This window comes from Epargyreus clarus, unplaced genomic scaffold, assembly GCF_041222505.1.
Source record: "Epargyreus clarus isolate Ecla_fem2 unplaced genomic scaffold, WU_Ecla_fem_2.2 ptg000001l, whole genome shotgun sequence".
NCBI classification, from domain to species: Eukaryota; Metazoa; Arthropoda; class Insecta; order Lepidoptera; family Hesperiidae; genus Epargyreus; species Epargyreus clarus.
Genome location: NW_027332209.1, coordinates 12,276,432 through 12,303,944, shown reverse-complemented (window position 1 = coordinate 12,303,944; position 27,513 = coordinate 12,276,432). Strand labels below are relative to the sequence as shown.

Genomic DNA, 27,513 nt, shown 5'->3' with positions numbered 1-27,513 from the left:
TTATAGTTATCTGTGATGCACAATCAAACAGACGCACAAAACAAGATTATGATTTCCATTGTTTACGAGGTAACTTCAAAATCCAAAAATAAATACCTATATTTGAATACTTGTTTATCTTATCCCAACGTAAGACTGAGAACACAAGCAAAGATAAAATAATTCCAATAATTCATAATTATGTAAATTCACAAATGTCGGAAGATTCAGTATTGACCTTTAAACAAAACTTTAAATAAAAAATATATATGAAACTTCTGTATAATTAAAAAAATATTCATTTTTCATTACATTATGATGTTAGTCGATATAGAAGCAGTTAATATTCGTCTACAAATGTACACATAATATTGTTCCATTTGTTAACGTAATAATAAATTACCTTTTTTTTATAATATAGGAGTGGCAGACGAGCATGCAGTCCACCTGATGGTAAGTGGCTACTGCCGCCCATGGACATCTGTAATCAACCCCAGATAGGACGAAATATTCCTACCTGAGGTCGGCCACCGTTGCGCTGCTACCCCTGAGGACTAAGCTGGAACGCCTCGGAAAAGTATGTCTCCCTGACCACACCCTTCAAACCGGAACACAGCAGCGCCTAACACTGCTGTTATTAGGTAGAAATAGGTGAGGTGGTGGTGCCACCGGAGTCGAACCACAAAGGGTTCTACCACCTTCAACCTTGTTGTTTTCTTTTTAGTTTTTCAAGAAGGAAGATTCGATTCGAGGGTGGCATATGAGTTAGTCATAAATAAATTTAAACTATTAAAATGTCGATCGATTTCAAAATAAATGGAAGAGAATATAAAGGTAAGTGTGTAATTTTTTCAATAAAATTATAACTACAATAATACACCATAATATAGCAGTTCTATTCCATCCAAGGCATCTTTGTTCATTTACTCTTAACATATTTTACCAATCTGACGACAATGACGAATGACAGACTTAAAACAACAGATCGTTATTAACTAACAATCTTAAGGGAAAAGTATTAACAAGTTTAAATGAAACTTGTCACAGTATCAATTTGGATAGCCTCCAAGAAACTATTTAAAAAATTGAATCAAAGCAAAAAGCAATCATAGCTTACTGTAGAGGTAAATTAATACATTGAAAAAAAAAGTACATGTATAGTCAGTTTTGCACCAGTTTCTTAGAGGTATATGAATCTAATTTGCACTTAGTAAGCTTATAATTTTGTCTAAAACTCTCTCTTTCAGTGTGGAGACTTGTTCTCTCGTATAGTCTGATTCATAATTAGGTGTCCAAAATGTAAACAAAGAAATGTCACTGTCAAAATTAACAAGTAACAAAAACTTTAACAAACTCAACAAAAAACGAAAATTTAACAAATATGCACAATTTAACAAACGCGTTATGTAAACGAGAAAACATTAGAGTTCGATCACAATCACGAAAATTAATAATATCAGTTAGAAACTTAAAAGTGACAGCACAAGAAATGTCTTGGATTCCGATTGTGTTACCATTATCACATTTTAATTTTCTACCATAAACTTTGTTTTTTATTATTATTACTGTATGGAACGAAATTGAGGTGATATAAATATTAGAAAATGTGAATTAATCTTAATCTATTTAGATTATTATTTTATTATTGTTGTATTACTTTAATATCGACAAAAATAAAAACTACCACTACTACTACTACTACTTTTGTTTACATTTTGGACACCTAATTATGAATCAGAGTATAGGTCGTGTGGACCTCATTCTCGGTAAAATAATGATAGATTAATTAGGAGTCATGTATGGCGATGGTTTACCTGAAGTATTTATTTTTAGTGGACGGTACTTTCGGCCCAGATGTATCACTGAACGAGTTCATAAGGACGGTAGCAGACCTTCGTGGAACCAAAGCGATGTGTCATGAAGGAGGTTGTGGAGCTTGTGTGGTCGCCGTCCGTGCACCACAACCACCGACCAATGAAGTTAAGATCATGGCCGTAAACTCTGTAAGATATTGTGATTGAACTAGTCCTATTTCGAAAAGTTTAAGACTTAAAGCTAAAGAAGGTACAGCTAATTAATTAAGTAAGACCTTAGTAAGATGGATCAGACCAGACTTGTCTTTAACATGATTTAACAAAGAATCTCGTCTGAAACCCTAAAAAGGGTACCGGTTCTTGAAGTTTACATTTACAGAGGTATTATACAATCTTTTGCAAAAAGGAGTTACAGTCACTCAGGATCATCTGCAATGGAATCCAAATAAATCCAGAAATCTGGTGCCAGATTTTTCCTAATATGATGGAACACTTCATTAATTTAGACTTAAATCTTAAAAGTTTAAGACTATTATCTTAAAAGTTAATTTAATTTCAGTGCCTCGTCTCAGTGTTATCTTGTCACGGCTGGGAGGTGATAACTGTGGAAGGGATAGGAAACAGGACCATAGGATACCATGAGATCCAAAGTAGACTAGCAAAGTTCAATGGAACCCAATGTGGGTATTGCACTCCTGGATGGGTCATGAATATGTATTGGTAAGTATTGTATAAAATTATATGTTCATTCATTTTTGAATTTTAAAATTCCCTTGTCCCCAATTTATCCCATTAATATTTAAAAATTGAATAGTTGTACCTATTTATCTCATTGGACATAAATCAATTTTATGCGTTCTTTACTTAAACAATATCCATACTCCCGTATTGCAATGGTACACTTGCCATTTGTATGTATGCCCATTGTCCGCCACATGTAATTCTTATCAGCTTACCTACAATCAAGTTTTCAATTGGAATTAGGATGTCAAATTGTTCAAATGTGCAAAACCACGACCAGAGACATCAATAAATTAGGACTAGGGAAATTAAGACTACAACAGACTTACCTGCTTACAGTCTCTACGAATCTAAGAATAAACAACTGACATCAAAAGAGATAGAAAATTCCTTCGCTAGCAACATTTGTCGTTGTACCGGTTACAGACCCATAGCAGATGCTTTCAAAAGTTTTGCCAAAGACGCCAATACAGATATTTTGAATAAACTAACAGATTTGGAAGATTTAGGGGTGTTTAAGCCTTGTGGAGTCAAATGTTACAAGAAATGCTCTCATAAAGATAAACATTGTAACGTTCCTGGAAATGGGAAAAATTATAGAAGAAATATAAATGATGAAACTTGGTGTATCATAGAAAATCCGAAGAATAAAATGTTTGTCGTTGAAAGCGAAACTTACAAATGGTACAAAGTCTATACTTTAGATGAAGTGTTTAAAGCTATGTCTAATGGAAATTATAGGCTAGTTGCTGGAAATACTGGTCAAGGTAAGTTCAGTTTGGTACTATATTACTATTACAGACATAATTTCTAGCATTCCACCAATTTTATCAGAACCTCAGGAAATATAATGAATATGAATAATGTTATACGTGTTCCAGTCTTCAAGTTTATATTAGCTTAATTATAATCGTTGTTTAATTTAATACTTCAAACTAAAAAACGCTAATGAAATTCACTTCTTACTTTTTATCGCGTTTTTTTTTTAATATAAAATTTAATTTGTGAAGGATAATATCATGAAAAACCCTACTTACATGCCTGAGAGTCAATTAAAAATATTCATAAAGGAAGTTTGCCAATTCGCACTTGGCCAGCACTGTGGACTATGACCTAAAACCATTTTGAGTTGAGATCCATACCAAGCAGTGAAACAATGATGGGTTGAGAACGACATCAAAATGCATTGTTCTAGTATAAGAACACCGTTTAGAAACAATTTATATCCGATTAATGACAAAGGAAACACACGTTTTCCTCAATCATCAAAGAGGTGTTTATTTACTAAAAATAGTGTAAGAAAAATATACTACAGAAAAATATGCTACTAAACGTTAAATCAATGATGCATTTTTTATTGTATCCCATCTTCTTGTTTGTCATTATTTTGATTCCAAACACGATGTATGCCTACTGCATAGATAAGTATAGATATCTCACCGCCATGTAATTGAAGGAAGCTATTAAATGGTTTAACGGCTGACAATTCTGTCAGCCATTTAATGGCTGTCATGGCGTAATTTACGCGGATCAATGCGCAGTTAAGTGGTGCAAAAACACGAAATCGAAGAAAAAGTGCGGTGAACTATCATTTCATTCGTAAATGATCTAAAAACTACATTTTTTTAATATTATTCAAACACGAAAATAGATGACAGTAACAATTTCAATTGTCAAAACTGGTTACATTTTCTTGTTAGGAGTGAGTAATCTTTACGAATCTATGGCCTACTGCATTACTATTATTTACTATTATTTTACTTGTATCCGATGACCAAACAGCTTTATTAATTATCTGATGTATGTAAGTATTCTGTACTTATTTTATGATGTATGTATGTATTCTGTATTTATTTTAGGAGTCTACCACATTACGCAGTACCCAATGAATCTCATTGACATATACAATTTAAATGAAATAAAAGGCTTCCAAATGGATGTCAACCTAATCCTTGGAGCTGGTATGCCATTAACAGAAATGATGGATATTTTCTTACGGCTCTCTCAAGAAAATGAAGATTTTTCTTACCTAAAAGAGTTCTACAATCACATGGATTTAGTAGCACATATTCCTGTGCGCAATGTAAGTAATAAGAGCAATTTATATTTATGAACCTCTAATTACATCACCTCTAATTCTCTCTGCCTTTTTGTAAGTACTGAAATACAGAAATTGTATATATTAAGTTGTAATTTCCAAAGAGATAACGACTAAAATAAAATATAAGGTTCTCGTAACATATAACCTTTTCTTTTTCCAAAGTGGGTTAGAAATCTTTGTGTTAGGTTTCAGTTACATTTACAGTGCCTGTCAAAATATTGTACAGGAAAATAATTTTGTTTGTAACTAGCTCTGCCTGGGGTTCTGCTCATATGTACCATGTACTAGTTTTGACTTTAACAATTTCTCACTACATATCCTGGCCACTGTACTAATCCAAATATACCAATGCACTGCCACCATTGAGTACCGCCCAAACAAAACAAGTTTTTCAATTGTCCGACTGCAACGGTACCGATCTCACTCCTACATCTATCCTAACATAGCAGTGTAAAGCGTTGTTGTCTTCTGTACCCTCACCATGAGTTCAAAACATCCTACAATTTCACGTTACGTTTACTCAATCCATTATTCTGTTCCGTTTGCTCCAGTAGACTGAGTAAACGTAACAATAAGTGTTCGCAAAAAAGAGAGACAAAACATAAAGCGCCATTTTGTCAATTTAGACATTTAATGTTACGTTACTGACACTACATTTCTGATACAATCCGCTAGGGGCGCTGATTGGAATTTGTATGGGCAAGTACGTAAACAAATACCAAAACAGTCATATTTGTCAAAACGTAAAAAACTCATGGTAAGGGTTTCAACGGTGCGGTATGAAAGATATGTTTTGTGCCTACTAGAAATTGTCAAATTGCGATCTTTGGTAGGCTAAAAAGATATGTTGGTCATTATTATTGGTGGATACTCAGCTGTAGTAGCGTATCTATGATCAACCTTTTGTAAAACTCCGACCCTACAACATAAAACTTAACATCAGTTGAAAAACAAAGTTTACATGTAGTTATCAAACTTCATATTTCGTAATCATCTTTTCATATTTAAATTGTCATTTTCAGTTGGGAACAATCGGCGGAAACCTGTATTTGAAACACACGCATAATGAGTTTCAATCCGACGTTTTCCTGCTATTTGAAGTTGTCGGTGGCATGATAACGATCGGTGGGTACAATTTGCTAGATTTATTTATGTCGTAATTACTTTAATTGATCACAAAAGCTGATGTCATTTTTTGTAAATAATTTGGTGCCACTCGTAAACTTATTTTTGGTACAAATTACGTGATAGTTGGAATAATATACTCAAAATCCTTGTCCAAATTTTACACCATCATCACGTCAACTTACAGTAAAAGAAGAATCCTTCGCGTTCCATCTGCGGATTTCCATACCACACCTATTTCAGCTTTACAAAAGTAATTTGAAGTTATGTGTTGTTTTTTTTTATCGGATTGATTCGTGCATCATAGTAGGTATACGAATTCATACGTATTAGAAATTAATTATCACTTGCTATAACAGTGAAGGAAGACATCGTGAGGAAACTACACACCTGAGAGTTATTTGAAAAAAAAAAACAATGTGTGACGTGTACCAATTTGCACTTAATCATCGCGGTATACTAAACCTTCTCACTCTGAGAGACACGTGCTCAGTATAGGAACAGTAATAGCGACGACTATTAAAAACACATTTGTTCAACTTATTTCAGCGGAAGGGGTTAACAAGCGCAAAACTATCACACTCACGGAATTCTTAGGAACTGACATGGAAGGAAAAGTAATCATTAACGCTATGCTTCCTCCGCTGTCACAATGTTGTACAGTGAAAACATACAAGGTAGGTAGCTACTTATTAAGAGATATCAAATAATAATAAGGGTACCAATACCAAATAATGTTAATGTAAATACAATTAACGAGCCACGTTTCGTTGTGCAAGTTGTGGAAAAAAGCAGTGGTTAAGAAACTCGGCCTCTTGATCCGAGGGGTCCGAGGTTCAAATCCAGAGTACCTCTGATTTTTAAAAGTTATGTGAACTGAACGCAGGTCACCTAACTTTGAACCTAATTTTAAAGCAACGCTTAAAAGGTTAGTTTTCAAAGGTACCAATACTTGGCCAGCACTATGAACTATGACCTAATCCTTCTCATTCTTAGAGGACACCCGTGTCCAGCAATGGGATAGTAATGGGTTTATGATGATGATGTGGTGATAGGGTTGGAACGCCAACATGTCACAAAGGGTTTCCCTGAATCTAGAAATAAAATTTTATATTCCTGGCTAGGTAGTCATCTAGTGGCAGTAAGAGTTAATGATCTTAGCTGAGTGTATTCAAGCCTATTATACAATCATTTAAAAGTAATTATTATATAGCCCAATTTATTTTAATGACGATAAGAAATGTATTAACAGTTTCAAGTTTTAGAACCTATTTAATTTGAATTTAAACGTTCATTTAAAACGTTATTTAATTTGAATGGAACGGCACATTTTCTGTTAACTGAATGAATTGAAGGAGTTTCTATTTAACGTTCCTTTCAAACCACGAGATATAACGGCTCAGTGACTCTTAATAAGTCGTATATTAAGTACTTGTGAACAGTATAACCCTAAGGGTTGCTTTAATTTGAATAATGATATACGCCTTTACGAAGCAGATATAGATGTACTTATTACTACGGCGTCGCTTAAAATAAATGGAAATAGTTCTCGTCCTTTAATCGAAACTCGGCCATAAGGAACAGATTAATTTTCATTTGCAAGCTTTCGAAGTTTTTGTTATTGATAACATTAAGTTGGTCAATATTGACGAAATATAAATAAACTATTTAAACAAAACGGTTGACGAAATGATTTTTTATTTATAATTGCAGATTATGCCGCGATCACAAAACGCACATGCAATAGTAAACGCAGGATTTATGATGAAGTTCCACCGCAATTCACACTTACTAGAGAACATGACAATAGTGTATGGAGGTATATCTCCAAAATTCATCCATGCAACTAAAACTGAAAGTGTTGTTGTAGGAAAAGATCCATACACTGAGGAAACTTTACGATTAGCTTTATTAACTTTATCTGAAGAATTACAGCCTGAAGAAGCTCCACCTGAACCGTCGGCTGCCTATCGAAAGATGCTAGCAATCGCGCTTTATTATAAAGTAAGTCAATATAAGTAATCATTATTTTATTTTTCTGCTCAGAAATTATTGTCCATAGTTACATCGAATTTTATAAAACCGTAGGCTATTTTAAATACATGTCCAAATAATAAAATCGATCCTAAATTTCGATCTGGTGGGAACACGATAAAGAGAGAAACTTCGAAAGGTACACAAATATTCGATACAGATAAATTCTTGTGGCCGCTAAATCAACCGATACCGAAGATAGAAGCGCTAGTTCAGTGCGGTGGTGAAGCGACGTTTGCGAATGATCTGCCAACGCAGGCCAATGAAGTCTTTGCTGCTTTTGTAACGGCAGATGAAAAGCCTGGAAGTGTTATATCTGAAATTGATGCAACTGATGCTCTTGTAAGTTGTTACGACTATTTTATATAAATATTACTCATTATTGCTTTTTATTTTGCATTTCAAATATCACAGATTGCATTCTAGACATTTTATTTAACTTTTAATTGTTAACAATTTACTTTTTTAGAAAATTCCTGGAGTCATAGCATTTTATACAGCTAAAGACATTCCTGGAAAAAATACTTTTACACCAACGAACGTTGCCTTTATGACAGCTGAAGAAGATATTTTATGCACAGGCGTAGTTAAATATTTCGGACAACCAGTAGGAATCATAGTGGGGGACAGAGAAAAAACTGCAAATAAATCAGCTAAATTGGTAAAGGTGAAATATTCAATCATAAAGAGTAATAACCCATTATTAACAATACATGATGTTTTAAATTCACCAGAGAAAACTAAACGAGTGGTAAATGATCGGACAATGGAACCGACAGAAATTGGTAGTGACGTAAAACATGTTATAAAAGGACAGTTTAATATTGGAGCCCAATATCATTATTATATGGAGCCTCAGACCTGTGTCGTAAGACCCACTGAAGACGGGATTGAAGTTTACTCCGCAACGCAGTGGTTAGACTTAACTAATAATGCTATTGCGCAGTGTTTAAATGTCCCTGTAAACAGGTTTGTAATATTGTATCGTAATATCAAAAAAAATAAGATTATGAAAAAAGATTTAGAATGCCAGTAAAAGATTTCAGAAAGTTACTCTAGTAACACTAACGACAATGTAGAATCTTTATTCAATTAATCTTTCAGTTGTTGTATATTCTTTGCTGTACCATACATTCTTACGATGCCCATTTTAAACCAATACCCTAATGTAGTTCTACTTTACAGTGTAAATGTGATAGTGCGCCGAGTGGGAGGTGGATACGGAGGCAAGATTTCGCGATCTATGCAGATAGCGTGCTCGGCTGCCCTAGTTTCACACTTACTAGGAAAATCTTGCAGATTTATACTACCTTTAGAGACCAATATGAAAGTTGTCGGAAAACGTATACCTACTTGCTGCGATTTTGAAGTGAGAATCAAATAATTTTTGTGTATATTTTTACATTCATTGCGTAAGGTATCTATTTTACAATAAATCATATTTTCCTTACTTACTACTTATATATTTTAATTAGGTCGGTGTCAACAATGATGGTGAGATTCAATATCTTAAAAATTCCTTCTATCAAGATAACGGCAATTCATCTAATGAGACCGTTTCACCCATGACTGTTGAACATTTTAAGAATTGCTACGATTCCAGAAGATGGAAGGTGGAAGCTAACAGTGTGATTACCGATACACCATCCAATACGTGGTGTCGTGCTCCTGGTAAAGAAACTTATTTTTTCTAAATAACTTTTTACTCAAAACCAAAATAATTTTTGGAATTGTCATAAACTTATTTTTATTTTTAGCTTCAACTGAAGGAGTAGCAATGATAGAGTACATGATGGAACGTATTGCTCAAGCAACGGGTAAGGACCCCATAGAAGTTCGACTAGCAAATATGGTCAAAGAAAACAATCCCTTGCCGGAAATGATAAATCAGTTCAAAATAGACGCAGAATATGATAAAAGATTGGAAGAAACTAAAGAATTTAACAACCAAAATAGATGGCGAAAACGAGGTATAAAATTATCACCGTTAACTTATGATGTTATCCATTTTGGAAACTATAATTCCATAGTTTCTATATATTACGGAGATGGATCGGTAGTTATCATTCATGGGGGTATTGAAATGGGGCAAGGTTTGAATACAAAAGTAGCCCAAGTATGCGCTTACACACTTAAAATTCCCGTAGATAAAGTAAGTATTAAGCCCAGTACAAGTTTCACTTCACCAAATACAATGACTACAGGAGGTAGTATTGGAAGTGAGTGTGTATCATTTGCTACTATGAAAGCTTGTGAAATTTTGCTAAAGAGACTAGAACCACTTAAAGATGGTACCTCTTCATGGGAGGAACTCATTCAAAAAGCATATCAATCTGGAGTGGACCTACAAGCAACATATATGTATTCAAGTCGCCCTGATGAATTACAAACATACCAAGTGTACGCAGTATGTATAATTGAAGTTGAAGTGGACATTTTAACCGGAAACCATGAAGTGAGAAGAATTGATTTGCTTGAAGATGTCGGTAGGAGTTTAAGTCCAGAAATAGATGTTGGTCAGGTAGGTTTATTTACAAAACTTAATATAATCAATAACAATAATTATCGTTACTCAATATTATTTTAACAAAAATATTACATATTTTATTTTTCGAAACATATATATGTTCTTTGACAAGTCCTATAGCCCAAATGCCTTGACAGATAATAATATAATATGATATGTCATTGGATTCGCTTAAAGTAATTGTAGAAATGACGTGGGGTACATTATTTCCCGTTTCATTTCTATATGTTTGAGCAGTTGGATTTATTTCAATTTGTTGTTACTTTTAAACAGAAAATCTGTTTCTCCTTTCAGATAGAAGGTGCTTTAGTAATGGGCCTAGGATACTGGACATCAGAGAAGCTCGTCTACGACAATTCGACAGGAGAGCTGCTGACCTACCGCACTTGGACTTACAAACCTCCAGGCATAAAAGACATACCAGCTGACATGAGGATCTACTTCCGTAGGAATAGCAAGAATGAAGCTGGGCTGCTTAATTCTAAGGGTAAGTAAGATAACGTAAGTAACGTAAGATAACTTATGAAGAATCATATCCAATGTGAAATTCAACCACTACAACCGATTTTTTCTAGTATTAAGTTGTCGTTTCATATGAACGCTAAGGATGACCATCGACCGCCCATTGACTTCTACAGTTTGTACTATAGTAGCTAAAGCTGCCATCTTATCGTTTAAGCTTAAGGGACTTCCTGCTACTCGTCAAGAGATGGCGCTGCTGAATCACGCTATCGAAGTTTTCTAAACATCTTGCATACATACAAGCTCCAAACTGAGACTGTTGGAGCACGGCTTCCTTTGCCAAAAAGCTGTTGTTGTTTAAGGCACTGGCGATGGGGCGTTTAATTTGTTTCTTAACAACCGACAGTAAATAATTGATCTTATTCTAATAATCTGTCTACAGTCTATTGTGTATCTGTCGGTATAGATGCACCAGCTACGAAATAGTCTCCCAACAATGTGGCAGCTACTGCTACTGCGTTAACTATTTAAACGCGATAGTAGGCTTCAGGGCCTGATTAACCCTTAGGCTAATTAGGCTGCAGCCTAGGACGCGAGGATCGGGGGGGGCGCACCGAAATTGTGTCTTCGGCACTATTAATTTCATGCTAGTAAACAAAGTCAAAACGAATATATTACTTTTGAGGTATATCGTAACGATGCGGGCGCGTCTTCATAATTAGCCTAGGGCGGTCAGAACTCTTGATCCGTCGCTGGTAGGCTTTAAGCTAACTTTGGACCCTAAAGCTATAACTTTTTTTTTCATGATATGTCTCAACCATTATGTAAAGACCAATTAATGTTATTGTTGCTTCAAAATCAAAGAGAGAAATCTTATCCCTTACGTCAGTATCACATGTTTCTTGTTATTTTCCTGTTAGCAAGAAAACAATATGATTAAGTATCAATTTACTTCATACTGTTATATTAGATTGTTATACAATATTGTTTGCGCGTGACTTTATTTGTTTATCTTTTCTTTATTCACAAATAATGTAACAATTAGAAAGATTGCGGCTTCAATTCTTATTGTACAATGTAAACTACATTATATACGTGCGATTTGCTAAGTTTTTCACTTATATAAATAACTGTTTTTTTTTATATAATATAGGAGTAACAGACGAGCATGCAGTCCACCTGATGGTAAGTGGCTACTGCCGCCCATGGACATCTGTAATCAACCCTCAAAGTATGTCTCCCTTACCACACCCTTCAAAACGGAACACAGCAGCGCTTAACACTGCTGTTATTAGGCAGAAATAGGTGTGGCGGTGGTGCCGCCGGAGTCGAACCACAAAGGGTTCTACCACCTACCACCAACTATGTACTCAGACCGAAGTGTGCAAAGCCCTGCGTTTTGTGCAGACCGTACTAATCTACGCCGAATGCGTTGAAAATTGTATAGTAGCTATTTCACACGCGAAGTCAATGGGGTCAACTATCATTGGATTACAGTACTTATACCTATCGGGATTTTTGATCTTATATGGGTCTGCTATATTATTAAACTACCTATTTGCTTGCACTTATCAGTATTTTAAAACGTGCAATATGCTCCAATATACCTTCAGTTTTATTTGAAGATGGGTCTAAAAGTGTTTTATAAATTTACAACTAATTAAGTAAATGATTTTGAAACAAACAAATTATTTAGGAGCATTAGAGCGATTCTGGAGTCGAAACACGTATCGTTCGACCGCCTTATAAAAATAATTCATCATCAACCCATTATTGTCCCACTGCTGGGCACGGGTCTCCTCTCCGACTGAAAAGGATTAGGCTATAGTCCACAGCACTGACCAAGTGCGTATTGGTGGCGCACATTTTTTAAACGTTTCTTAGGTTAAGTTTTCACGATGTTTTCCTTCACTGTTTAAGCAAGTGACGAAAGACCGTTTGAAAAATCAGAGGTGCGTGCCTGGGATTTGAACCTCGGACCCCTCGATCAAGAGGAAGAGTTTTTTAACCACTAGGCTATGACTGCTTGGCATAAAAAAAAACTTATCTTTATTTAAATTGCCATTCATAAATGTTCCAGCTACCGGCGAACCGGCATTTTGTTTGACGACTACTGTGATACACGCTCTTCGGGCTGCCGTGATCTCCGCTCGATTGGATGCTGGCTACCCAGATGATTGGTTAGATATAGGTAAAATTATGCAGTTCGTTCTACTTCAATTATGGTACATAGTAAAATAGCTATACACCAAAGGCGATATATTGACAATTTAAACCATCACATTTCACCGTAGTCACCAGGGGTGTGTATTAGGAAGGGTCTGGGCCGGATTTAAGGGAGGGCAACCGGGGCAGCAGCCCCGGAACCTCCACAAAAGAGGGGCCCCCACGATAGAGACGTTGGATTTTTTTTTTAATTCCGACTAGTAAAAACTAGTAAAAAAAATCTTTTCCTTTGATATTTTTTTCGCTGTTTTACCTTTATCTACAGTACTTTGTACAAACATGAATACTAGAAGAATCTACCTGCGTTTCACAATAAAATATTTATTGAAAAACTCAACTGAAAAAATTGTTCATTTTATTCGGAAAATAATTTGGGGCCAGGGGGCCTCCACTCCTTTGTTGCCCCAAGGCCTCTAGATCTCTAAATCCGGCCCTGGGAAGGGTTTAGGGGATCCAAATCCGAGATTCCTGGCAAGAACTGATCGGTCTGCCGCAATCTTCATTTAACAACAGGTGGAGGACCAGGAATCCGGCAATAGTCTGCAACCCTTTTTCCCCCCTTTAATAAAGTAGGACGGTCTAGGGAAGCGGCAATGGTACCTAATCAAATTTCATCCCTCCCTTCCAGCCCATCTGAACCCGGCTGAGTTTGGAGCTCATCGCTAAAACTCAGTAAAGCTGTAAAGCAATAATAAAATGTCCGGGCCCCCGTTTCGTATAACACCTTATTGCCTGTAATAGCTACATAATTTCTCAAAATTTATGAAAATAGGACGCTATGACAAACAAAAATATTTCCGCAGTAGATATGCTGAATATCATGTAACTGAAAATATATCTCAAATGAAATGAAACTCGCATGAAACAAATCATCAGCAAACTTAATTATAGAGGTATTTTTCCAAATTTATTGTAAAGTTTTTTAAATGTTTCAACCATACATGAAAAATTTTAAGGCTCTGGAAAAGCACGAATTTTCTTTCCAAATACCAACGAGACCACAAGAAAGGGATTGGAATTTGAAAAGCTTTTGAATATGTTAAATATTGTAATTAACTTTAATCAAATGTAACTAATTTTGAATGGGAAAACTTTAATAAACTTGGATGTATTAAGTTTTATGTACCAAAATGTATTCTACGATAACTTTCTTCGGAGTACTTTTTGACTAGCGTTGTTTCATTAAAGACATAAAGTTTGGTTATAGTTTTAATTAATACTTGTAACAATGTCAAACTATGATTAAATTTATGTAAATAACAACACAGAATATCATTTTAACTATAGTCATTGTAGCGCTAAGTACAAAGTTGAGTTTTCTTACTTTTTAAAATTAGTTTAGTCTGTTACTTTTTAAACGCTAGTAAAAATTTAAACGATGAATAGTTTGCCGCTTTTCTTTGCTTCCTTCTTTTATTTTATTAAAAAGTAATAATTGTAATAATTAAATAAAGTAAAGTAATAATTGGCCATGTGCGAGTCGAATTCGCATATGGAGGGTTCCTTTACCCCCAAATTTCATATTTTTTTTTTAGTTTGCTACCAAATAATTGGGCTGTCATAGAATTAAACCCATTGTGACAATTTTAACTGTCTACCTATAACAATTCGGTTTTTACCCTTTGTGTACGGAACCCTAAGAACCTTTTTTCGACGAACTCGATCAAAATAAAAACAAAGTCTTCAGTCGTCCCTAGAGCACCGATCTCGCTGAAGTCATTCACGCACTTGTTCAACTTTTAATGGATACTAGCGCGATTTCCTCTAAGGACCACCCCTGTAGCTTCGACTTGGGTTGTGTTTGGAATATATTCAATTCTTTTGCTTGGTTTGACTTTAATTGAAGGTGATAGAACCCTTTGTGGTACGACTCCGGCGGCACCACCGCCACACCTATTTCTGCCTCATAACAGCGGTGTTAACCGCTGCTGTGTTCTGGTTTGAGAGTTGTGGTAAGGGATACATACTTTTCCGAGGCGTTCCAGCTTAGTCCTCCAGGGGTAGCGGCGTATCTGTGACCTCAAGTAGGATTATCTTATCCTATCTGGGGTTTATTACAGATGTCCATGGGCGGCAGCGGCACTTACCATAAGGTGGACTGCATGCTGGTCTGCTACTCTTGTATTATAAAATTATTGAGCCTTGACCAAAACTGCTGTGGTCTAAGCATATGGATAAATCTATGATTTAGAACTAACGGACGTTGCTCCCCGTTACCCGTTTATATCTTCAGACATTGAACGTGTCGAACATTTTATTTTTCTTGTTTAATTTCCGACTAGGAAATAGATTTTTAAGAAATCGAATGATGCAATTTTAATTTTTATCAAAATCGGCCGCGTAACTCCTTTCAGCCGTTTCCTCTAATTCTTATAGTTTCAGATTTGAAAAATTCACTCTAAAATAACATACTAAAAGTTATTCGACATGTTATAATTAAAAATCGCGGGAACTTAGTTGCTAACCAAATATATACTTATTTTAGCAGTAGAGCGCTGTTTCTAACTAGTTATATTTATTTCAGAAAATCCCTGCACAGCTGAGAACATTTTCATGGCAGTCGGTCACAAGTTTGAGCATTTCAAACTGAAATAAGTGTTTGTTTGAATAAAGTCGAATAACTTACTAAAAAGCAAAATACCTAATCATTCTTGAGAGAATTAATACTAATAAATAAACAAACAAACTACTAATAAATACTATACTAATAAATACTGGTACTAATAAAAAACTGAGTAAATAATTCTTGTAAAATTATTTATAACATTGGTCCTTAAATATTTTTTGTTGATCAAGCAATTCACACAAAAAGTCCAATTTGTCTTTAAACATACACATATTTATTTATTGTTTTTTTTTAAACTTTTTTTACTTATAAAAACACCTTTTTAAAAATGTGATTCCATAATTAGTTTAATCATGTAACTCTTTACCCTCTAAATCCCCATGTCAAAGATCCCTTGACCTCACCAACCCTTGTCTTCATCCCTTTAACCCTTGCTACCTTGTAACTAATGAGACCATTAGTAACTGGTATAATGTCCGTTATAATTTGAAAGACGAGATCATAGTCATTAAATTATATTAACACTGCTTAATGATGAAATAGTAATTCTTCTTTACAACAATGTATCAAATACATAATTTCATAATAAATAAACTTTGTTGTTTGTTTGTTAAGTTTGAGAGACACATGATGGATGGATGGATAAATGATTGGACAACGTAGTCCTCAGGGATGACAACGCATTTGTGGCCGAAGTCAGGTATAACCCAATTCCATTTTTTGGTTTATTACAACTTACCATAAAATAGACAAGACAGTAAACACTAAACAATTAATTAAGAGGTAGAGAGATGTTTTAATTGATATCAGACGAATAATAATTTAGGGCTTAGACTTGCCTTAAAATCGGGCTCAGTCATGGAGAACCACGGCACGTCCTATTCCTTCAACGATTTACAACGGTATGCGACCACACATACCGTTGTCCTCCACAGTATCCGGACGGTTCGAACTTACACTCTTGCTGGTCGCAAACCTGGAAGTTCTCTTAGGCGCCCCTTACATCAAGCAGAGGATACGTACGTCTATTCTGTTCCGAAAAGTACATGGACATAAATATACTAATACCTATTAAAAAGGTATCCTTTGCATAAAAATGCGCCTCGTCCACGCCGCAAGTCGCTTCTTCCTAACCTTCGCTAACTATTCATAAAACACATTCATAGCGATTATCCGGTCGGCAAATTCCCTGTATTTATCAAAATCCGCAAACAATACGTAAATTATTGAGTCTTAAACACACAATTACCTAGTAGAGGACTATCATGAGGCTTATTCACACAGCTAGTAATCTAGTAAAACGGCAAATAGATGCGTGAATCTCAAATATTTGGTAGGGCTGTCATAGTATTGTTTTACATCTAATCAGGTAACAGCCTAGTGTAAATACGTATTAGAAATTAATTATCACTTGCCTAAGTGATCAGGGAAAACATCATAAGGAAATCTGGATACCTGGGAGATCTCAAAAACAAATTATCTTTATGTGAAGTCTATCAATGCGTATTTGGTCAGCGAGGTAGACTAAAGCCTAAACCGCACTCTAAGAGCTCCGTGCCCAGAAGCGGGATGGTAATGGGCTGGCGATGACATTGATACGAAGCAGTGAGAGTTGCAACTATATAAAGTTTTAGACTGATCTGTCCAATGAATTCTTTCAATACCATTTGTAGACAAATGTAATTCTTTTAATCAATCATAAATAACCCCAGACTTTTGACCCTTTGAGACGAATCTGATCTATTTACAAAAATGACACATGGAGGAATCAACAACCATTTCAAATTAAGTAGACTAATAAAACCATGTGAATTTGTCAACACCGCAACATAATTCATGTCCAATTATTTTCTACACAAATTGACCTTACGTATTAAGTCAAAATGCAAAATTATCTACGCTAGCATTATTAGCACCAATTAGGGCCATTTTTTATTTCGATTGGTTACATTGAGAAAAATGTGGGGATGGATATTAGGGTCACTGCGCATTATCGTCCAGTATCTCATAACGTTCAGGGGGCTTATCACCATCTTTTAAAAAACATTATAGTTCAGGAAAGTTTTATTTCCTCCTTAAAACAGTAATATATTCCGTCATACACAGTTGAACAAACTTAAAACCTTATTATTTTTTCGCTTATCCATTGTATAAAACCAACAAAATTGTCATATTTTGCTTTAAAAGTTAAATTTCGTGCCAAAAAAGTAAAAAAAAAACATAAAACATTTTTAGTTAAAACATTTAAGTGTGTAAATGTCAAAAATAAAAATTTATATAAAAAAGTAAAAGTAAAATTAAAATAATATTGTGTTACGAGATGGTAGTAACCCCCCAGGTATTCTCCAGTAAAATCTCTTAGTAATAAACTCTCTATAATCCGATTCCGATCCGAATTGCGATAAAAATGCCTTGCTAACTAACGGGGTTAAGTTTGAACACCTCATGCAAATATAATGGAAGTTCGTGTCAATCGAAGTTAAATAAAAGGGTTACTTCACATTAGAACACTAATCTTCACGAATCATCAAAACAAGCTATAAAAAGCAAAAATCTGACTATTTAAATTTATGACGTCCCATAATTTAGACGAATCTAACATGTGAGGTATTCAGCTGTGTTCGGAGTGCAAGTTGGTAAAATATATCAAGTCGTTTGAGCTGAAGAACATGACACAGAATGAGATATACATTCTTACGAACACTCGATAACCCTATTGTAATCTAAATAACTTACGTAGTCAGGTAGAAATATAATAAGACCATTTCTAGCGTGTACTATATTATACTATCTATAAGTCTACAGAGAATCTTGTTCCAATACGAAAAGGAGTATCCGTAAACCGTATCCGAGTTACCGGATCGCAAACGATTCGACAAAGCGTTAGTGAGAAAAGGCGCTTATTATGTCGAAATTAACAACCATACCTATTGCAGTATTATAAAATGGTACGACAAACGACACAGTCACAATATTAGAAAAAAATCAGAGAATATTTTTAAAAGTTCGAACAAGGTACGAGTATTCCTCGAAAATTTAAAATTAAAATTGTGTCTCATTTACTTATAGTCACTTTTGTGACCTTCATTAGATATTTGAAATACATAAAAATTATATTTACAATTTTAAAGTTAGCTTTCACAAGTGTTGGCAGAAAATTTGCAAAGTAGTGTTACTTCGACGTGTCAACAAGTGAAGTAATATTAATAATTAAAATGGCTAAAATAATATTAAAAATAAACGGGAAACAGTTTGAAGGTTAGTAATGATATTATATAAGTTTTTTTTTTTTGCAGTTTTAGGGTTCCGTATTTATCGAAAGAGTAAAAGTAGAACAAGAGTTTTATGTAAGGGCTATGACGAACGCCTTATATGTAAGTCAGCAGGCAACGCCTTTCCACCGAAACGCAAAAACGTCTTTACCCGAAGGTGGTAGAACCCTTTGTGGTTCGACTCCGGCAGCACCACCGCCACACCTATTTCTACCTAATAACAGCATTGTTAGGCGCTGCTGTTTTCCGGTTTGAAGGGTGTGGTAAGGAAGACAGACTTTTCCGAGGCGTTCCAGCTTAGTCCTTAGGAGTAGCGGCGCATCTGTGGCCGACCTCAGGTAGGAATATCTAATCCTATCTGGGGTTGACTGCAGATGTACATGGGCGGCAGTAGCCACTTACCATCAGGTGGAGTGCATGCTCGTCTGCTTTTCTTATATTATAAAAAAAAACGTAAAAATACGTACGACGGTGGTATCTCAACCGTTGAACCATACTGTACCCTTACCATGAGTTTTTACGTTTTGAAAAATATGACTGTTTTGGTATTTATTTACGTATTTACTCATACAAATTCCAATCAGCGCCCCTAACGGATTGTATCAGAACTATAGTGTCAGTAACGTAACATTAAATGTCGAAATTGACAAAATGGCGCTTTATGTTTTGTCTCTCTTTTTTGCGAACATGTGAGGCGGACAAAAAGACTTGAGCACTTACTTATTGTTACGTTTACTCAGTCTACTTAAGCAAACGGGACAGAATAATGGATTGAGTAAACGTAACGTAAAATTGTTAGATGTTTTGAAAACTCATGGTAAGGGTACTGATTCTATCACCCTTCATACCACCATAAGTAATCACTTTAACATCAAGCATTGTAAATTATACAGAATTATCTACGCGAGCCCGACTCACACTTAACGAATCATTAATCTATTTGTTTCTTTGTTATTCGAAACTTTCACGCAATTTGAAACAATTCTCACGAATAATTTACTTTAAAATACTCAGAAACTACGTGAAGTATTTAATTAAGTTCATATCCCTTTAAAAGAAAAATAACTCTTGTTAAACTGGGTTAACTCTATTTCACGTGTCTTTTATTTCCGGCATCTCATTTTAGATGCTGAGTTTATCTTGTAACTCATCATAATTAAGTTTAGTTTAGTTTGAACAATTAAACATGCATGAGTGTTTCGGCAAACATTTTTTAAGATTAGAGCCTAGGCTGGTAATTAAACGGCTTCTTAAGCTACTTTGTTTACAATAATATAGGAATGGCAGACGAGCATGCAATCCACCTGATGGTAAATGGCTACTGTCGTCCATGAGCATTTGTAATCAACCCCAGTTAAGATTAGATGTTCCTACCTGAGATCGGCCACGGTTATGCCGCTTCTCCTGAGGACTAAGCTGGAACGTCTCAGAAGAGTATTTCTCCCTTCCCACACCCATCAAGCCAGAATACAGCAGCGTTTAACACTGCTGTTACGAGGCAGGAATAGGCACAAAGAGTTCTACCATCTTCATAAACTTCTACTTGCTTACAACATAGGTACATATTCTCTGGCGTAACTATGCGTAATTTGAAACTTCTGCATTACGTTATGCATTGTATTTGTTCTTTTCTCACAATGTTTTCCTTTGCAGCTAAAGCTAGTAATACTTACATTTGCACAAAGCGTTTGTTTTTATTTTACCTATTTGATATTTTGCACATTCTGAACCTTTTCAAAAATCTGCTTATATGCATAAAATGTTATAGTTTGAACTCTTTATACAATTATACACAACCCTCAGAAATGTTTCATAATTTATTTATTTATTATTTATGCACACACAATACAGGTACAAGAAAAAAAGAAAAACACATATCATTCGTGTAGACGTCTCGTATACTTGTGTTTTTGAAAATTATTTTTTGCATTTTTATGTATCCTTATTTTTTGTACTTTATCGAACAATAAAATATAATGACATCATTGAACATACTTCAAGCCTTAAACAATTGTATGTAAGATATCCAAAACCTAAAAAAATAAAAGCAAAACAACATTATGGAATTAAATTATTTTATGTCGTTCACAATTATTATAATAAGCATTAAGCTTACGCAAAGATTGTTCACAAAAACAATCTAAACAATATCCACTTATCACATACCTATGTTGTTCTAGCTGATGGTAAGTTCGGACCAGATGTATCTCTGAACGAGTATATACGGACAGTAGCAGATCTTCGTGGGACGAAAGCAATGTGCCATGAAGGAGGGTGTGGTGCGTGCATTGTAGCAGCTCGTATTCCTGCACCATTTACTAATGAACTGAAGACTGTGGCCGTTAATTCAGTAAGTAACTTAATACTTACAAGTAAACAAACAAACTTTGATAAAGATAGTTAAGATGAAGACAAAACAAATAATGATAAAGATTTCTAACACGATAAAGTCAAAGTTTTGTAATAAGCTTTGTAATAGGTCGGTTTAACTTTAATTAAGGAAACTTATTACTCCAAGAAAGGCGACAACGATTATGACTGTATGAGATTATTGTTTAAACATAACAATGAAAATAGTCATCTTAAGACATTCATTTCCTAATAAGAATTCCTTCTTATTCAATGGTCTCTTTTTATAAATCATAGAGTAGAGCAATTGTCGAGGGAAATAAATAAGCGCAAGCATCTGCAAGTGTCGTAAAACGTTATTGTTATATTCTTTGACATCAGCGACCTACTTTATGAGTGGTACATCCCTAAGGATATATTAATATTAAGTATAATGATATTCTATCGGTAGAAACTATATAAACGGTATAGAAATGGCAGTGATAGCCCAGTAGTTAAGAAACTCGGCCTTTCGATCGAGGAGTCCGATGTTCAAATCACGCGCACCTCTGATTTTTCGAAATTATGTGCGTATTATAAATTAATTATAACTTGCTAAAACGGCGAAGGAAAACATCGTGAGGAAACCTGCATACTTGAGAGTGTTATCAAAAAAAAATCTCAAAGTTAGGTATGTGAAGTCTGTCAACACGCAATTGGCCAGTGCGGTGGACTATGGCCCAATCCTTCTCCTTCTGAGAGGACACCCGTGCCCAGCAGTGTGACAATAATGGTGATGATGATGACAGAAATACTATAGAATTACTAATCTTTCTATTTTATATGTATTGTTAACATTTGAGTTGAGGTTAATCTTGAGTAATTGTTACCACAAAATGTAAAAATTATATGATAATCGAGACAATGAAGTTGTTAGAACAAGTAATTCGGTTAAATCAATAAGCCAAATACATGTTTTTTTCTAAAGTTTCTAAAAGTTGTATTTTACAATAAATTTGATGAGGTATTTATTCAGAAAGATTTACTAATAACTTGAATTGGTAATGAAGTCTGATTTTAATTATATACATTTGTTACATGTTGCTACATGTTATTTAATAACTATAGTTGACTTATTAACAGTTCTACTCGTAGGTACTTATTTGGTAAAGCATTTATTACATAAGTCATAGTTCATTATTAGATATCGTACAATTAATTAAACGTCACATTAAGAGATGTCTGTTATTAATATCGTCTCTATTTTAGTGTCTCGTGTCAGTGCTATCCTGTCATGGTTGGGAAATACTCACGGTAGAAGGGATTGGAAATAGGATAAAAGGATATCATGAGATACAAAGCCGTTTAGCTAAGTTCAATGGAACCCAATGTGGATTTTGTACTCCAGGATGGGTTATGAATATGTATTGGTAAATATATAAACCTATTTATGTTAATAAAATACAGTAAGATTACCCGAAAGCCACAGATTTTCAACGACTTTACAAAAGTACATTCAAACATAAAATAATATTAATTTTAAATATCATTCTACAGATAATAATAAAGAATTTTAAATGCTATTGACACGATCAAATATTCTTTAAAATCACACGTATTCTTTTTACAGTATTTACACTTCGAGTGCAAAGAAATTAACTGCTGCAGAAGTTGAAAACTCCTTTGCTGGCAATATGTGTAGATGTACTGGCTACAGACCCATTGCAGATGCTTTCAAATCTTTCGCTGTTGATGCTGATATAAAACTAACCGATAAGGTTATTGATATAGAAGATTTACACACGTTTAAAACATGCGGAGTAGAATGTAAAAAGAAGTGTGTCCATAAAATAAATGACATAGAAACAGATCTTTCAATTATTGGTATTTCTAATGAAACTAAAGAAGAAGATTGGTGTTTGTTAAATAATGAAGAGAGTTTGACTATTTCTAGCGCTAATTTCAAGTGGTTTAAAGCATATCACTTATCAGATGTTTTTAAAGCTATAAATAATTGTAGTGATTATAAACTGATTGCTGGAAATACTGGACAAGGTACTCTAATACTACAAGTTAGTACTCGTATATAAATTGAGGAATGTATAAGACAATGACACTTACCTTTTTCCAGGAGTGTATCATGTGGTTGATTATCCCTTTACAATCATTGACATTAGCAGTGTAGCAGAGTTAAAGAAATTTACAGTGGATGTAAATTTAATAATAGGGGCTGGTATGTCATTGACCGAAATGATGGAAGTTTTCTTGAAAATGTCAACAGAAAATAAGGATTTCTTTTACCTCAAGCAATTTTTTGATCATGTGGACTTAGTCGCTCACATACCGGTGAGAAATGTAAGTATAATATATTTCTCCGATCGTTAGCTACCTCTTAGTAAATATTTGAGTAAGAAATTTTGATATATATTATTTGAATGTTTATTTAATATTTTCAGATCGGCACGATTGGAGGAAATTTATATTTAAAGTATCTGAATAATATTTTTCCGTCGGACCTATTCTTGCTATTCGAAACAGTCGGTGGTATGATTACTATCGGTAAGCATATAATATAGACTCAACATTTTTATTAATATTTGAATTCTACTAAGATATAATATCATCATCAACCCATTGATGAACATTAAGTAGTTTTGCTTCATATTTTCCGTCATCAATAAAACCACGCAGTACGGACTTGGGATTCCTCTCCTGAAATGCATACTACTTGGCAAAGGGAGATCTCCCGCCGCGCTAGGTGATCATGCCCAGGGGCCGTGCTCCGACAATCTCACTTCGAAACTTGTATATATGCAAGATGTTTATTAAACTTCGATAGTGTGATCCAGAATTCTCGAGGCGCCATCTCTTGACGAGTAGCGGGAAGTAGCCAGCCGGGAATTATTAACAAACCATTATCTTGATATGAATTAAAGAAACTTTTAAAATTGAGTTGGAATACCAAGTATTATGCATTAAAGTAGAGAGGTTCTTTCTAAGCTTCTAACCATGATTTTTTTTTCACCAGCGAGTGGAGTTAACACTGTAAAGAGAATATCTTTAACGCAGTTCCTAAAAAGTGACATGAGAGGAATGGTCATTTTGAATGTTATGCTACCACCCTTGTCCACATGCAATTTAGTTAGGACATACAAGGTAATTCTTGTTAATAAATATAGATTATACTAGAATTGCTTAAAAAATACATTTGCAATTAATGAAAAAAGTCGAAGTCCATTCCTACAGAGCGATCTTGGACCATTAGTAAACTAGCCAGTGAGCTGTCACTTGCCCTTATTTTAAAGATTAGTACGGATAATTTTATTTTTCGTTGTGTTAAAACTAATATTCTTTATTCCAGATTATGCCTAGATCTCAAAATGCTCATGCCATTGTTAATGCTGGCTTTTTATTTAAACTTAAATGCAACACTGACGTCATTCAAAATGCATCCATTGTATTCGGAAATATTTCATCAAAATTTATTCACGCACAAGAAACTGAAAAAATAATAGTAGGCAAACCTTTGTTCAGTGAAGAAACTTTAGAGATGTGCCTGAAAAGTTTATCTCATGAAATTATCCCAGAAGAGGAACCTACTGAGCCTTCAGCCGCTTATCGAAAAATGCTTGCTGTTTCTCTATTTTATAAGGTATTTCTGATTATTACATATTATTCTTTATTACTGTAATTCTGTTATGTACTCAAACTTTTACTATATTTGTAGGCAATATTAAGTTTATGTCCTGATTCAAGATTTAATCAAAGATACCGATCTGGCGGTGAGGCTATAAAAAGGCATATATCTCAAGGAACACAAGTATATGACACAGATAAAAGTGTATGGCCACTTAATAAGCCAGTGCCAAAAATAGAAGCTTTAGTTCAATGCAGTGGTGAAGCCATTTTTGCTAATGATTTAACAACTGATATGAATGAAGTATTTGGTACATTTGTAACTGCTGATGTTACTCCAGGCAGCATTGTAAAGGACTTTGACATATCAGGAGCTTTTGTAAGTTTATTTTTGTCAATCTATTCTACTCCCACTATAACACCAAATTCATTCACTGCATTATTACAATTACAATTAAACGATTTTGATCAAAGAGATGGCACATTATAGGGTCGCATAATTAGTTTGCATAAATGGAGTCGCATTTTACTCGTAAGTGATAACAACGTTATCTACAAGTATAGTGAAAGCAAAGACTAAGTATAACGAAAATATTAAATCTACGGTGCTTATAAAAATATTTGTTTTTCATTTTAGAAAGAGCCAGGTGTAATAGCTTTTTATTCGGCCAAGGACATACCAGGTGATAACACATTCACACCGGCTAATATGTCATTACTTGAATTTGATGAGGAAATTTTATGCTCGAAAGAAGTTAAATACAATGGACAACCAGTTGGTATCATAGTTGCAAATAGAGAAAAGGTAGCTAATAAAGCCGCCAAATTGGTTAAAGTGAAATATGAATTAGTTAATAAAAATGTGCCTCTATTGACAATAAAAGACGTTCTTAGCTCACCAGAAAAGGATAAACGAATTACACAAGATACCGTCGTAGAACCAACAGAGGTAGGTAACGACGTTAAATTCGTTATTCGTGGTGAACTTGAACTGAATAGTCAGTACCATTATCACATGGAAACTCAGACTTGTGTGGTGAAACCAACAGAAGATGGGATTGATGTATATTCCTCTACGCAATGGCCGAACCTAGTAAACATAGCTGTGGCACATTGTTTGAATATTCCTGTTAATAGGTAAATTGCGGTTTTGATATTTAAATACGAATACGTTAAATTAAATGTATGATCTCATGGTAATTTTTTGGAGTTTTTTTAGTGTTAATGTCATTATTCGTCGGGTCGGTGGCGCATATGGAGGTAAAATATCTAGAGCTGGTCTGGTAGCTTGCGCAGCAGCAATGGTCACACATTTGCAAGGAAAAATGTGTAGATTTGTACTTTCAATAGAAGACAATATGAAGATAATTGGAAAAAGAGCATCGACTTTATGTAATTTTGAGGTAAACAAAAATGAAAATATTTTTATTTATAATTAATGTATACAACATTTGCCTAGCAAAGATCAAAATTATGTAATATGTAGCGGACAGATATGATCAAATTTCCATCTTTAGCAAAACTTAATAAACTTAATGATTCATTACTAACATGTCATAAAATTTTGGTACTAAATGTTAATGTTCTGTACTTACCTATAAACTAAAATTGCAGGTTGGAGTGAACGCCGATGGAAAAATCCAATACTTAAAAAACAAATATTATCAAGATAACGGTTGTTCGAAGAATGAAACAATCACTGGTATGACATTAAGCCATTTCCCAAATTGTTACGATACTAAACGTTGGCGCATTGAAGCATATAATGTACTCACAGATTTGCCTTCTACTACTTGGTGTAGAGCTCCTGGTAAGAAAATCAAACTAAATTAATAATAGCTAACTAACTAATAAAGCTACTAATTTAATACTTTTTGTCGCAGCCTCAGCTGAAGGTATTGCGACTACAGAATATATAATGGAGAGAATCGCATACGTAGTAGGTAAAGATCCTTTACAAGTTCGATTATCAAACATGACTCTCGAAGATAACCCGATCCCGGAATTAATAGAACAAATAAAAAAAGACTCGAAATACGATGAAAGGGTAACAGAAGTTAATAGATTTAATACTGATAATCGATGGAGAAAACGAGCTATTAAATTAATACCGATGACGTATGAACTATTTTATATTGGACCGTACAATTCTGTTGTTTCTATATACTACGCGGATGGAACAGTGGCGTTGACTCATGGAGCTGTCGAAATGGGTCAAGGAATTAATACGAAAACAGCACAAGTATGCGCATATACTTTAGGAATACCTTTAGAAAAAGTAAGCGTAAAACCGAACACAAGTTTCACTTCTCCAAATAGTTACGCTACTGGTGCGAGCGTTGGAAGTGAATGTGTCGCGTTTGCAACAATGAAAGCATGTGAGCAACTTTTAGAGAGATTGGAACCTGTTAAGAAGAAAATGGGTAACCCGACATGGGAAGAACTTGTTTTTGAAGCGCACAATTCTGGAGTAAACCTACAAGCATCGTACATGTACAAAACAAGTGAACCTGTGAAGCCGTACGATATTTACGGAGTTGTGGTCTTGGAAGTAGAGGTTGATATTTTAACTGGAAACCATGATATAAAAAGGGTGGATCTGCTCGAAGATACTGGTAGAAGTTTAAGTCCAGAAGTCGACATTGGTCAGGTACTATAATTTTATTAATTATAATTAAGCATTTAATTTATAATTAATAATT

General features: G+C 34.5%; 3 protein-coding genes across 3 annotated transcripts in view; 2 read left to right on the top strand and 1 right to left on the bottom strand.

Moving 5' to 3' along the window:
* Positions 1–27,513, bottom strand: part of LOC140750682 (pancreatic lipase-related protein 3) — a 58,366-nt gene that overhangs the window by 18,305 nt on the left and 12,548 nt on the right. The window lies entirely within an intron of this gene.
* LOC140750317 (xanthine dehydrogenase-like) lies at positions 702–15,623 on the top strand. Its single transcript, XM_073083809.1, has 16 exons — positions 702–813; positions 1,813–1,982; positions 2,353–2,513; positions 2,874–3,301; positions 4,394–4,617; positions 5,658–5,760; positions 6,310–6,437; positions 7,474–7,764; positions 7,849–8,136; positions 8,264–8,763; positions 8,980–9,163; positions 9,270–9,465; positions 9,552–10,315; positions 10,616–10,808; positions 12,864–12,974; positions 15,534–15,623. The coding sequence occupies exons 1-16, from the start codon at positions 774–776 to the stop codon at positions 15,602–15,604; spliced, it is 3,852 nt and encodes a 1,283-aa protein (XP_072939910.1). The 5' UTR covers positions 702–773; the 3' UTR covers positions 15,605–15,623.
* LOC140750604 (xanthine dehydrogenase-like) overlaps positions 21,038–27,513 on the top strand; it is a 39,091-nt gene continuing 32,615 nt past the window's right edge. The window contains exons 1-12 of the mRNA XM_073084292.1: positions 21,038–21,197; positions 22,445–22,605; positions 22,806–23,230; positions 23,307–23,530; positions 23,632–23,734; positions 24,204–24,331; positions 24,537–24,827; positions 24,903–25,190; positions 25,449–25,948; positions 26,031–26,214; positions 26,426–26,621; positions 26,695–27,461. Of these exons, the coding sequence (XP_072940393.1) occupies positions 21,105–21,197; positions 22,445–22,605; positions 22,806–23,230; positions 23,307–23,530; positions 23,632–23,734; positions 24,204–24,331; positions 24,537–24,827; positions 24,903–25,190; positions 25,449–25,948; positions 26,031–26,214; positions 26,426–26,621; positions 26,695–27,461 (3,360 nt within the window). The 5' untranslated portion in view covers positions 21,038–21,104. The remainder of the gene's footprint in view (positions 21,198–22,444; positions 22,606–22,805; positions 23,231–23,306; positions 23,531–23,631; positions 23,735–24,203; positions 24,332–24,536; positions 24,828–24,902; positions 25,191–25,448; positions 25,949–26,030; positions 26,215–26,425; positions 26,622–26,694; positions 27,462–27,513) is intronic.